The sequence below is a fragment of the Orcinus orca genome, chromosome 17 (assembly GCF_937001465.1).
Source record: "Orcinus orca chromosome 17, mOrcOrc1.1, whole genome shotgun sequence".
In the NCBI taxonomy this organism is placed as follows: Eukaryota; Metazoa; Chordata; class Mammalia; order Artiodactyla; family Delphinidae; genus Orcinus; species Orcinus orca.
In genome coordinates this window covers 83990392-84004793 of record NC_064575.1, presented here as the reverse complement: position 1 = coordinate 84004793, position 14402 = coordinate 83990392, and the positions used below count along the sequence as shown (strand labels likewise).

The following is a 14402-nucleotide window of genomic DNA, read 5'->3' as shown; positions in this document are numbered from 1 at the left end:
CTTCAGCACCACGGAGAGCTCCCCGTGGGCCTCCCTCAGGGCTGGAGGAAAGGGGCTGGCCACCACGCGCCATGCTGGGAGCGGGCGGTGGCTCAGCCCCTGACAGTGCTGGGGTCCTGGCCAGGCCCCGGCCCTGTGCACAGAGGATCCTCGTTTGTCCAGTGGGGATCACGGGTCCTGGCTTCCAGGTTTATTGTGAGGAATCGATACTGTGTTCATAGTAAAGTGTCTGAAAGTGTGGGCTGCAGTGTGGGCTCCAGGGTCAGACGGCCTCAATCCTGCCACTTCCTAGCCGTGTCTGCTTTCTTGTTATCCCCATGGGCCTGAGTTTTAAAAATCTCTGCAATGGAAATAACAGTCCCTATTTTAAACCCACCACATACTCAATTTGAAAATAGTATTAAATTGAGAAGATACATGTTAAACACTTAGCACACAGCCTCTCTCATGGGACTCGCTTTGGAAATACTCCTTCTAGCAGAAATAATGATAGGAATTACTGTCCTCCTCATCATTCTCTGTTGACCTCTTGCCCCCAACGCCAGAGTCCATGTGTTTAGGAAAGAGGAGCCGCTGCCATGTCCACTGTCCTCACTATAACATTGTAACCTGGGCTCTAAAAGCGGCTGATAGAGCATCTGCATAGCTGACTGGTCAGCCAGGGTTGCACTCCTGTGTCCAGGCTCAGACACAAGACTGCTCTGGTGGCTCGTGGGGCTGAAGGGGAGGGGATGTGCGTGCAGGTAATTAGCTTTACTAGCTCAGCTGTATAATTTTATGGCTCATGTCCGAATACAGAAATATGCTATTGGAATGGTTTCCAAAGCCCCAGTGCCATTTGGCAACTTTGAAATTACTCACATCCTAACTTGCTCTTCTCACTAATCATTTCAAAGGCTCCTCATCCTGGCCACGTTTGTTAGGCACTTTTTCTGTTCTTCAAGCACCGGGGTGCGATCAGCCTCAAAAGCCTGGCATGATTTTTTTTTTTTTGACAAGAGGGAGTAATATGCCATATTCTGAAGTCTTAATTTCATACAAGTGAAAATAACCCCCAGAGAGAGTCAGGAAAGAAAACAGAAAGAAACACACACACAGATGTGGCCCCTGCACCGCCTACCTGGGATGTTGACTCATGCCAGCATTCATTTAGTCATCAGACAGTGTTCATGGAGCGGCCACGACGATCCAGACACTGTTCCAGGCCCCAGAATGAGGGCTCTGCCCTCGCCCAGCGGACAGGCGAGTGATGAAGCCAGACGATGGAAGACACACACATCTAGTGAGGGCTGCCGAGGGGATGCCGAGAGCCTTCGGAGCAGAGACAGTTCAGAGAGGCCTTCCTGGAGGAAGAGAGGTCTGCGGTAAGGGTTAAAGTATGAGTACAGTGAGGAGGGGGAAGAGGGCAGGGAAAAGCATTTCCAGGCAGAGCACGGAAGGTGGAGGGTATGGAGTTCTGAGAGAGCACGCTGTGTTTTGGAAGAATTGAAACAGGGCCAAGGCAGCCAAAGCAGGACCCGGGGCTGGAGAGGCAGGTGGGCGGTGCTCCTGAGCGTCCTGGACGCCAGCAGCTTGGCCTGTGCCCTGCCTGAGGCCCGTTGCCGCGTGCGGCCAGCTGGCTCTCCTGAGCAGCCCTCTTGTCTGAACAGCTCTCCGCGGATGCTCGGCTGGGCTGTCTGAGGGCTGGGTGTCCCTCTCTGGCAGGAGGGACCCGGGAGCTCTGGTCTGCATTCCCTCGGGGCCTCAGCACCCCTCGCTCCCTGCCCCAGCCCATTCCACTCTGCCTGTGTGGCTTTATCCCGACCCAGCTGTCCTCAGGCTGGGCAAGTGCAATGGTCTGTTCCTATATTGTCATCTTTGTTGGAATGTGAGCCTCTCAAGTTCAAGGTTCACGTCCAGTCATTTCAGTGTCCTCAGTGCTTCTCACCATGCCTGTCTTGTTTCAGACACACTCTGTGTTTGTTGAATGCAATTAACTTGCTAACGGAAGAAAGTAATGGGATTTTCCCCCACTTCCTCAGTCACTAGAGAATGTCAGGAATGACGTTCTTCCCTTTTGATTGCAACCTAAGTACTGGGGCTTTAATGTATGTAGGAAAAGGGAGAGAGGTTTATAGATCTCTCTCTGAGGACCACACTGGCTGTTTAACATTAGCACCTTGGAGACGTCTGTTTTCTGCATTTCTAAACCTAATTTCTTCATCCACCGATACTTGCTGAGAGGCCGTATGACTTCCTCGATTATGAACTCGCGTGAGTCCGTTTGTAATAATATGTGTAATTACATCAAGATGTATAACAGGGCAGACGTGAAACTGGCATGAAACCGACACGTGTAGAGAGACGCACTTGGTTGTATTGGTCAGCCACAGTTTGCATCCTTTTTAGGAAAAACAACCTTCCCTCTTTATTTCCCCCAGCAAGAATAGCTGTTGGATTGAAATTATCCCAGTGGATTTCCCTTCTTCACATAACAGCTCAATTTACCAGATCTGGGGGAGGGGAGGGGGAGGGGGGAGAGGCCCTTGCCACATTTACGTACCTGTTTCCCACACACTCAGGTGATATCTTGTGGTTGGTTAGACCATCCCTGGAGAGCAGGGGGACGGTCACCTGCCGTGGGAGGTTTCCCGTCTGGGAGTCTGTGGAGAAACTTCTAGAACTTCTCCCCCTGGCCCGGGAGTCGGAGGCAGCGGAGTTTTCCTTAACGCGGCTCACCCCTCTCTGAAGCGCACAGGTGAGGCGAGTGTGGAAGGACTCCTGAGCCAGCTGGTCCTGGAGCATCTGCAGCTGGCCCCTCTCCTGTGGGGTGAGTACCGCTCGTCACCTCGGGGGCACGCGCTCCTTTTCTCAGAATGCGCAGGCTCGCGCTTGGCAGTGTGTGCGGACGTCACAGAGAGCCGTGGGGGGGAGGGAAGCTCACCGCCGGGCCGGCCTCTGCGTGTCTACCGAGCTCTGCCCGGTCACAGCCTCGTGAACGGGCTCGCTGCCCTCTGAGCACAGGTGTGGCAGTGACGTGGAGGGGCCCTCGGGGTCCATTCGCTGCGGAGCCTGCCGTCCTCCGTGGGGGCACTTGGTGTCCGCATGGGCGTGTCTTCTGCAGATGTTTCTGCATCTCGCGTGATGAGGGTGGTGCGCGGGAGCGAGGCTGCGGTTAGCTCGTCTCTCCCGGACTAGCTCGGACAGTTTGTTTGGTAAACACCCTAACTCAGCCTGGCGCTCAGCCCGTGAGCGATCGCCCTGAGGTGGCACTTCGAAAAAGGCATTTGAACGTTCGCTGCCCGTTGCACCTGGAACTCTCACCCCAGTCTCTGCCTTCCTAAATAGCGGCGAAACAATTTTGTTGAGAAACAAACTAAATGTAGAATTTTTGTTGAAGTGGGAGTCTTTATTATCCTCTGGAAATGATTCCATCATGTATTCTATGTTGGGTCAGATGCAAACAATCTTGTACGTGTACCTTCTTCTCTTTACCCCAGAAACCATTGTAAATTAGTATCTGGTATTTCATCTGCTTAATTAATTAGCTTGGCCTCCCCCTTTGGCATGCTAGAGACACAGGAAAATTATCCCAGGGGTCTGAAGAGAACAGGCCTTCCTCCTGGCGTTCCTGCACTTCCCCTTCAGTTTGTGAGAGCCCCTCGCGCTGCCCGGGGGCCGCCCACTCTGTTGGCCTCCCTACTCCCGCCCGTGAAGGTTGTCGGGAGTCCTGTGAGGGGCGCTGACACGGCAGCCGTGAGTGGGCTGTGTGCTGCACCGGGGGCTCCTTCCGTGGAAGCCGCCGCCTCGCTGGTCCAGCCTGAGTGGAAGGAGGCGGGCAGTGTTTCTGCGGAATGTGTCACTGCTTGCACCTCTGGGGGTGTCCCTCGCTTTCCTAGTTTGGAATGTCTTGTCTCTTGATGACCCGGGCTCAGCCAGCTACTTCCACCGTTATGTGGCAGCTGAGGAGGATCAGACTCCCAGCCCCAACCAGCCCGAGGAAACACAGTGACACAAAACTTCCATTAAGGCATCATGTCAGTCAGAAGAAATTCCCCAAGGCCTCAGCAGTCTGGGAGTGAGCCCTGGAGGGTCTGACTCATTCCAGAGACTGGGGGTGGGGAGGGTACATTGGGAGAGGTCAGAGGCCCTTGCTGGATTTGCACTGGTCTCCTTGCAGGTGTTTTCCTTGTCGTGTGTCACATGCATACCAGTGTGTTGGCAAATAATGCAAGTATTAAAAGATTTTATCCTGGAGACGATGCATGACGTTTTAAACAATAATACCAGGACCTGAAAGGCGTTTCTGCCAGGAGGTCTCACTGGCAGTGTCCGCGGTGCCAGGCAGCTCGGGGCTGCGCTTTTGGGCTCCCAGCAGCATCCCCGGCAGCCCAGTTCCTGTCCTTGAGGCATCCACGGTCTCCAGAAACAGTGCGTAGTAGTTTCCTGTTCAGAGTGTCATTTAACTATTACCATATCCGGCTGCTTCCAAGGAACATCCTTAGGTAGGCTTTCCTGACTTAGATCAGTTTCCTAGCTTTAGAGTTATCAAGTCAAAAGACGTGCGCGTATTTAAGGCTCTTGAGCTGTTCTGTCAAGTGACTGTGTGACTCTTGGTCATTGATCATGACATGGGCATTGTGGGAGTCTGGGTTTCTCGGGTGACTTTCTCACCCTCTTGTGAACGCAGTTCCAGGGTAGTGGCCCGTGACGGAAGGCGGTGAGTTTCGTCTGCTTCCCTCCTGCCCCAGGCTGGCCTCCCCGGCCCACCGTGCGTGGGGTGGGGTCTTCATCCCTGGCCTCAGCACACGTCACCTCCTACCCTCACTGTCCCCTCTGCAGTGGAGCCGACATCTTGGAGCCACCAGCTCCTCACCCCATAACTTGGGCTGTCCTCCTGGTTCTTCAAAGGCAGCTTTCCACACCCTGGACTCTTGACCCTTCCACTAGCTCACTTCATGAAAGCAATATATTCTCACTGTAGAAAGCCAGGGGAAATCAGAAAAGTTGGATGGAGAAAAATTACCCTTTTCCCACATCCCCCCCCCCCCCAAAACAGTCTCTACTTCATTTCATTTGTGTGCATTTCTAAGTCTTTTTCCTGTCCCCCAACTTAAATTTTGTTCATAGAGATGATCATACTGTAGTACTTCTGTGTCCTTTTTTATACTTGACAAAACATAAGTATTTCCCATGTTATAAACATGTCTTAACACATGCTGTTTAAGTCCTCACCGTAATTTCATCAAATGGATACAAGATAACTTAGTACCTGCTCTGGTGTTTGGCTGTTTCTGTTTTTTGGAGGTGTTTGTTGTTATGTAGGTTACTTGCATTGGCTGTACGTAGAGCTTTCTCTGTGTTTTGGGGTCATTCCCTCAGCAAGGATACCCTGAAATTGTTAATACTCTAGGGGGTGGCGGCAGAGAGCACAGCCGTCAGGTTTGCTGCGTGATGGTGGTTACATCACGTGCCACAGGCAGACCTGTGGATGGCACAAACCCACCACGGGTCTCAGTCCTGTCTGCTGCTTCCTCATGGGGCAACTTCTGTGGACGAGTCAGCAAGTTCTCTGGGCCTGGGTTTCTTATTTGTAAACTGGAGATGCTGAGGGCCCCAAATCCTGGGCGAAGGTTTGAAGAGATGCCTGTGACCTTGCGAGAGTGCGTTCCTTCCCTCTCAGTGGGGATGTGGGCCTGGGGCGGTGGGGACCACCAGGACTGATGCTGTGTGGTGGTCGAGGAGGAAAGGAAGCTAGATTCTGGGGTGGATCCAGGACTGCATGCGTTCTTTCTGCGGAGCATCCCAAGGCAAGGCAGGACCGGACAGGACAGAGCCGCGGCAGGGCTGGGGAGGGGCCTGGGACGGGACCCCGAGTCGGCTGCCTCCTGTCTCTGTCCATCCGGGAGCAAAACTGCGAGCTGGGGAGGCTGCACCTCCGGGTGGGAAGACGAGGCTGGGAGGGTGACAGAGCCCAGTGGGCTTCCTGACGGCCTGCTACGATGTCCAGTTCCAGTCGTTTCCATGGATACTGGGTGGTGGTGACTAATGGGCTAAGCCGTTTCCCATGATGATTTGATCGTCCCACGGCTGTGCCCCTTCTCCCTTCTTCAGCTGACAGCTGAAGCTTTCCTCTTCATAGCTTCGTGGTGCCTCGTCTGTCCTGTCCTTCATCCACAGCCAGTGAATACCAGTCAGGTGTTGGCTCCATCTTGGAGGGGATGCTTTCAGTGCACAGCCTCCAGATCATCACCGAGCAAAGCCCCAGGTCCAGGGCCGAGCTGTGATGTGTGGGCAGCACTTGTAGGCACGAGGGTAACGCCTGTCAGGGAAGCAGCGGCCACGTGATGCCTCGTGTGAGGTCACCCACTGCCCACCCTCACATTTGGGGAGCGTGACGCCAAACTCTCCGTGTGGTTCGTCCGAGCCGCACGAGTCTTGAGGTCATGATTACTGTCCCCCTTTTACAAATAAGGAAACAGACTCATGGGGTTTTTGTTGCTTCAAGTTATGTGGAATACGTAGGTTCTTGGATTGAAGGATTTGTCCATCTGCACCAGGCACTGTCCCAGGTGCTGGGGACACAGAGGTAAGTTAGACTTGATCCCAGCCTTCCAGACACTCCTGGTCCGATGCAGGCAGGGGGCCCAGGTCACTCAGCAGACCGTCCCCATGTAGCCTGGTGCGCTTGCCAGGTGGAAGCTTGGCGGGTGTCCTGGACGTGGAGGCCAGAGGCAGCCCTGGACCCCGACACTGACCACCTGGCCAGTCTCAAAGGAGCCAGCACTGTGCTTGGGATGAGGCACACAGCCCGCGGCACCAACGGAGCTCACGGGCCTCCCTGGGGACAGAACCACCTGGAAGGCGCTATGGGTTCATCACGTCTGCGCGTTGCTCCGTCTACGTCAGTGGCCCCTTCTGCACTCTGCAGCTCTGTTCTGGAGTCTGGATCCCGGCGCGCCAGGCAGCCAGACTGTCCTGTGCCTGCGGTCGGGCTGCATCCCGCCCTCCTGGGACTCTGCGGGGAGACGCGGCCCAAGTGCTGCAAAATGTCATTTCATCAAACTGGGTGACATGGAGGCCTTGGTGGGGGAGACGGTTAGTTTGTTTCTAGCGTGAGATTCATGAGGACCGATGGCAATACTTGTATCTTGGATGCGTGTGGCGCAGGCCTCCCTGGCAGGTGAGCTGCCCGTGGGCACCCGCCTCCTTCCCAGGGAGCTTAGCAATGGCGCTGGGCTGTGGATTTCTCCCCCACAGGCTACGTCTCCAGACAGCTGCTCCCGGGCCAGGGTTAGCACTCAGGCCCACGGACCAGGCTGGGTCTGCTGGGCCAGGTGAATCGGGTGGTTTTGGTGAGTCCCAGGGGCTGGTCAGCCTGGTCTGAGGACCCCGCCCTGAGGCCCAGCTGTGGTGAATGGCCATCTGGTCTGAGGCCCAGCTGGCCTGGCAATGGGTGCAGGGAAGCCAAGGGGCTGAGTCACCGTCCCTTTGGCACCTTTGCCAAATATATATATATGTATGTAAATTGATTTTTAAAAAAAGGAAAAATAATTTATACAGGATATAAAAAAGGAAGGAAAAAAGCTGAAAACAAAAAGCCCATCTAAAATGTATGGACACCAAGGGGGGAAAACGCGGCGGGGTGGGTGCTGGTGTGCTGAATTGGGAGATTGGGATTGACGTGTATACACTGATGTGTATAAGATGGAGGACTAATAAGAACCTGCTGTATAAACAAACAAGCAAACAAAACAACTAATACTAAACTTTCCTTGGGTTATTTGTATGGAAATATGTTAATATAAATGTTTCAGACATTACATGAAATTTCTAAATATCTTATATGTTCTGGTATAATGTTATAAGTCATAATTCTAGTTATTACTTTAAAATGTGTTTCTCAGAAATAACTAAAAACAAAAACAAAACAAAAACAACACAAAAACCCATACAAAGAAAAAGCCCCAGGCCATGATCCCCCGCCAGGGAATGACCCTGTGGGACCAGCCAGTCCCCTCCTGCCCTTTCGTTGGTGGGTGGCAGCCCTGCCCTGGGCCCCTCCGTGCCAGGCCTGTTCTGTGAGCTGCCTTCCCCCTCCTCGCAGCCACTGAAGGCAGGCACCGCTGTGTGTCTGGAGCCCCGAGAGCCTCGGCTGTGCTGGGCCCTCCGGCGCCCCAGAGCCTGTTCCTGCCCTTCTGCAGCACCTCTCCTCTCTCCTCTCCCCTCCCACCACCCGCTCGACCCTGCCCCCCATTCTTCTGTTTGGTCCCAAGCATTCTAGTTTTAAAAGCACTTTTGGGAGCCTGCTTTATTGTGATAATCTTTCCCAAAAGAATAGCTGCATTTGGGGAGCACTTACTGCATGCAGCGTGTCCAGTAACTCTGTCAGCTCGTTTATTCTTCATAACTACCTGCTGGAATAAGCATTATTCTATGTTTTATGGAAGAAACTGCTGAGTGAAAAGATTCCATGACTGGTCCCCCAAACTACTATTCCTGCTCCCAATCTGCTTCCTGCGACCTGGGGTCCTCCCTGCAGCCCAAGTGACCCTCCCAAACGTGACCCCGATGATGTCACTCTTAAACACTTAAAACAATTCCTTGGCTCCCATTATCACTGAGGATGGACGGGAGTGTCCTCAATGAGGCTTAGAAGTCCCTCCCCGGCCAGCACACCTGCCCCTCCAGCCTCCGTCCCCCGTCTCTCTGGGCTCTCCCAGCGCCATCCTCCCCGAGGTGTGCACCCCGGGCTCCCTCCGCTGCTCTCCCTTCTGCCAGGAAGTTGCCCTCTCTTCCAGGCCTGTTTCCATGTGCCCCGTGATTTCTCCTGGTCCTGCCTTTCCTTCTTCGGTCCTCCTGGGAAGCCTTGCTTGCTGCCCACACCTCCATGCTGTCACACCCCACCACCGAGCTGCACGTCCTCCTTTGTGTCCCCTCCTCAAGTTCTCGTGGCCTGTAGATGATGTCCGCCACTCCCAGTGAGCACCCTGGGAACAGACCGCATTGACCGCACCCGCCGGGTCTCGATGTTTGCTGACCGCGTGGAAGAATCGGTGGATGAAGGCCATCCTCCTCACAGGGTCAAGGCCATCCAAGTGCTAGTCCTTAGACGTCCTCCTTCCACATGACTTAAATGCACATGACTTCCGTGGTGACGTGCCCAGGTACACTTAGGCAATCCCTTCTGGCTGGCTATTAATGGTTTCCAGTTTTTCCATTCATAAGACTAAGGTGGACATTCTTGGCATCTGCCCTTCTGCCCCCGGGTCAGTCCCAGAGGGCCAGTGTCCAGGGCAGGGTTACTGGTGCTTTGTGAAGGCGTTGCACGCTTGTGGCCAGCTTGGCCTCCAGGGTGGCCGTACTGATCCACACTCCCCCTGGCAAGGAGAAAACGAATTCACCACAGGTCACTCTGGATCCTCTGTGACGCAGCAGCCAGGAGGGCCAGCTCCACCCCAGGCGTGAGGGGCCAGGCTGAGTGAGGCCCAGCCCTGCCCTTGTCCTACCCCCGTGCCAGGAACCCAGGCAGCCTGAGTTGGAGTTTGCTTCTGGGGCCCAAGAGTCAGAACAGGGTTTCTGATCCTGGGCCAGAGGGTATGTCTCTCTGAGCCAGGTCCCTGGAGAAAGCTCAAGGACAAAGGACAGCATGTAAACCAGGTGGATTGAGTTTCCCTCAGTCCCCAGCTCCTCCACCTGAAATCACTGTGCTGGACCCTTCAGCGCTCTGCTTAGACATCCTCCTGTCCCGGCAGGAAGCCTTCGCCTCTCGAGTTCCCACCCCACGTTGTCTTTGCCTGTTCACTTGTCTGTCTTGCTCCCGAGACTGGGAGCTCCGTGTGGGCAGGTTAAAGGAAGTGCTCAGTAAGCTTCCTGCATCCGATTGAGAGGGACTTGGCCTGGGGGGAGCAGGTGCACATACCAGACCTGCAGCCTCTGGCCTCGGGGACAGGGGTCGTGGGCGCCCAGGGAGGCCCACACCTGCGACTGCCTCGGGGCCCCTTTCCTCGGAGGGAAGGTGACAGGTGGACCTGGAAGCAGTGGCGTGAGGGTGCTGTGGAGAAGGGGGTCCTGCCCAGCCTGGGAGCTGGCCGATTCCCACCAGCTCTGCTGTGGGTGTTCATTGTTACTCTGGGCCTCCAGTAAAGGCCATGGGAGATGCTTCGTCCTCCTCTTTCTACAAAGGGGGCCGAGAGGCTTTCCATGATGGGAAGGACTACTGCCCCAAAATGGATCCTCTGTGTGGCATGCGGTCAGTGTTTGTGTGATTTGCTTATTTTGTGAAGATAAAACGTGCACAAACTGTGTATTTTCCTCCTTGGGTACCACAGGAGAGCTTCCTGCCACTTTCCCTTCTTACTTAATGACATAGGCTGGGTTCAGCCCCATTCCATATTGCACGCAGAGCTGGCACAGTCTTCTCAACCACAGCGTAAGATGTATCGTAATTTATTTATCTGTATCTTTTGATGGGCCCTTAGTAATCTTTTGCTATTATAAATGTGGTTGCAGCAAATACCCTTGTAAGTATGCCCGTCCTCCCAGGAGTGAGTCAAGCTGGAAGATACTTATTTAAATTTAACAATCTCTTTAAAAACAAACAAATAAACAAAAACTTTGTTTTTGTACCATACTCAGACTTTCCCCATTTAGAGTACATTTAAAAAAAATTCTCTTAATGCTTTCATGGGCTCGGCTGTTTTAACATTTAAATCTTTTATTTATCTGGAATTTATTAAGGTGTGAAGAGTGAGGCATGGATCCACCTTTTCTTTTTCCAGAAAGCTATCTAGTTATCCCCAAATCACTTAATAAATGATCTATCTTCACTAATAAGCAATACCATTTTCTCATATGTTTAGGAAAATCTTGGGATTCTCTTCCATTAATCTATCCATGGGCCAGTATCACCCTTGTAAGTATATTATGGGTTTACAATATATTTTAATATTTGCTTGGGTAATCCTCTTCAATGTCATTTTCTTACATTCATTCGTTTGTTTATTTAAATATTGTGGTCAAAGCACATAATACAAATTTGCCACCTTAACCATTTTTAAGTGTACAGTTCAGTAGTTGTAAGTGTATTTGTAGTATTATGCCAAAGATCTGTAGAATTTTTTTATCTTGTAAAATCAGCCCTATGCCCATTACACATCTTTCATATTTATTTGTATGACTTCAGAAAGAGCTTGTATAGCTCTTTTTTTTAAAAAAGAAAACTTATATAGGTATTTAACTGCCTCTTTAACGGAGGGTTTTTTCCCTGTTTTTGCTTCCTCTTTTATATAAGTTTGCTTCCTCTTCTTTTTCTTGTTTAAGTGAGCTAACACATGATCTACTTTCTTCATTAATTCTATCTCCCTTCTCTTTTCTTATTCAGTGATTCTTCTATCATTATTAATTTCTCCTTTCTGCCTTATTTGGGCTTATTATATTATTTTTTCCCTCACTTACTGGGTTGGGCATTTAATTCATTCATTTGGATTGTCCTATTATTGGTATAGTTTTATGGGACTATGAATTTTCCTATGATTACTGCTTTAACCACATTCTGGCATTTACATTTTTCATGTTTGATATTTTTAGGCATTCTGCGATTCTAGTTTGTTTCATCTTTATCCTAAGAGTTGTTTAAAACATAGTTTTTTGCTTTTTTGTTTTTTCTCATTTTGTTATGACTTTCTAATGTAACAGCAGTGGAATCACTTTAGTACTATTCTCACCACTTAGAATTTACTGAGATTTCTTTGTGGTTAGTTTCTGTTTTTTGGGTTTTTTTTTTCTTTATGACTACTCCATGGACATTTAAAAGGAAGGTGTATTCCTTGTTTTAAGTGTATTGAGTTGAAATGTATCACTTAGCTATACCTTATTAATTTGCTTAGGTTTTTTAAGATCCTTACCTATTTGATCTACCCATGTACTTTGAGAAGTGAATTACAATTACTGCTAACATGGGTCCTCTTCACCCTGATGGACTTCTGTCCATCGATGTGATACTGTCTGTCCTGTAATACATGCAGTGTGAAGGCTGATGGTCTTTGGTGCATAGATGTCATAATTATTCTCACTTTGTTGTGCCTTTTACCATGTAAAGTGCCTTTCTGTGGCTCCTCTAATGTCCTTTGCCCTTATTTCAATCTGGTCTGATACTGTAGCTCTCATCCCTCCTTTCTTTTGGTTTGGCTGATGTACCTTTGCCTCTTGTTTTGTTTTAAACATTTGAGAATTTTTTTTTCCCCCTATGTGGTTCTCTTAGATGAAGCATAGAGTTGAGTTTTGTTTGTGATCTAACTTCATTGTCTTTTTCATTAATAAGTGGGTTTAGACCAGTTACATTCCTTGATATGGCACATATGTTTGGTCTTATTTCTGTCATGTATTCTGTTATGCTTTTTATCTTGACTTTTGTGATCTGTGTCATCTCGGTTTTATTTTGTGTGATGATTTTATTTTTTCTTCCTTTTCCTTTCTAAGCTCTCCTGCTTCTCTTGTCTGACCTCCCCATCCCCACATCACCTTCTAAGGCCTTACCTGCTTTAGTTTTCTTCACAATTCTTCTTATTCTCTGAAAGTTCATTACATATACAGGTTTTTTTCTTATTTGTCTCTCCACCCCTGCTAGAGTGTAAGCTCCACAGAGAAAGAATCTGCTCTTCCCTGTATTCTCAGAACCTGGAACTGTTACCGGAACATTTTAGTGACAGCTGGATACATATTTGTGGAAGGAATTAATAACGTAACCTTCACAGTCTGTCTCTGAAGTAGGTAGTGTTATTCTTGTGCTTTAGGGGAGGGAAATGCAAAGCGTATGCAGGGTTATTCAGCCTGTGAGTGGCAGAGTGAAGACTAGCGCATGGTCACTATGATTCGAAAATCCACGTTTTCCCCATTATTGTGCCTCCCAGAATCATATAATGAGCTAGTGGCCTACAGCTGGATTGGAAGCCTGGGTCTGCTGACTTCTAACCAGAAATTCCACAGTACCATACATAGTCTTTTAGAAGTAAAGATAAGCAAAAGGAAAGAAAGAAGGAAGTTATCGTGTTATTACTCACAGACTTGCAGGAAAGTTGCACGTATAGTGGTTAGAATTTTTTCTGAGCCATTTTAGAGTCACTGCACCATCGTCCCAAATTCTGTGTATTTCCTACAAACAAGGACAATCTCTTATTTAACCACAACACAGCCATCAAAATCAGGAAATTAGCGTCCGTTCTACCATCCAGTACTGAGACCCATTCAAGTTTTGCCAGTCATCCCAATAGTGTCCTTGGTTCCTAAAGGATCTAGACGTGGTTCAGAACCACTGCTGCCTTCAGTTGTTTCATGTCTCTGGTCTCAGTCGATCTGCAACAATTCCTCAGTCTCTCTTTGACTTTTTTTACCTTGGTGCTTCCAGATGTTACCAACCAGCCATTGGTGGAATGCCCCTCAATTTGGGGCATTTGGGTGATGTGTCCTCATGATTAGATTCAGTACCCGTGTCTCTGTCAGTAGTCACAGAGGCAGTGCTGTGTCCTTCTTGCACCTGTCAGGTGGCTCATGAGTTCTGTTTGTTCCACTACCAGTGGTGGCCACCTCGATCACTTGACAAGGTGATGTCTGCCAGCCTTCTCTGCGATCAGGTTTCTTTGTTTCTCTTGGTAAGCACTAAGTATTCTGTAGGAAGGTGCTTTGAAACTTTGTAAATACTGATTCCTCCTTAAACTTTCCTTTGTTTACTCTGAGTGGATTCGTCATTTCCTCTTTTGCTCAGTGGGTTAAAGTATGTGACTGTCATTATTTATTTTGATGCACAGTGGGAGCTCTTTCAGGCTGACTTCTGTGTCTCTCGACACGTCTCCGTCGTTCCCTGGACACTTCCTTGCTTTCTGGTGCTAGGTATCCCAGATTCATCATGAACTACAGCTGTGACAGCATCCATTTTCCCCAAGAAGTCTTGGTTCCCTTTAGTGAAGGTCATTATTTAGAAACCAAGATGCAGATGTGAGAATGGTCATTCCTACTGGGCGGGGGGGGGGGGGGGGGGGCGTTGCTACTCCCTAGCCTCAGAGAACACAGCCAGGGAATATACATGTACATATAACTATAAATACACACACGCACGCTCAGCGTCTCTTTCTATGCGTATTGACAGCTACCAGTTCTCTCTGATAGCTCTAATTCCAGTCCAACATGGCAAAGTTCCTTCAGGTTTTGTCCCCTTTCCTCAGTTGTACCTCACTTCCTTGGCATTGGGAGATTGGCTTTTGTTATCTCTAATGTAATTACCAATTTGTCAATCCCCCCACTGTAACCAGTCTTCCATCTCTGCCCCAACCCTCCCCCACTCTCAGCATGTCAACCTCTCACACTGCATGGGGCGGATCCCACATGGGGTGGCTCTGCTGTGCAGATGCCCTTCGCCCTCTCCCTGG

General features: G+C 50.1%; 1 protein-coding gene across 4 annotated transcripts in view; it reads left to right on the top strand.

Annotated features, from left to right (window-relative positions):
* TRAPPC9 (trafficking protein particle complex subunit 9) overlaps positions 1-14402 on the top strand; it is a 509514-nt gene that overhangs the window by 400850 nt on the left and 94262 nt on the right. For all 4 annotated transcript variants that reach the window (XM_049700891.1, XM_004265298.4, XM_033419745.2 and 1 more), the window contains one exon: positions 2719-2809. In XM_049700891.1, the coding sequence (XP_049556848.1) occupies positions 2719-2809 (91 nt within the window). The remainder of the gene's footprint in view (positions 1-2718; positions 2810-14402) is intronic.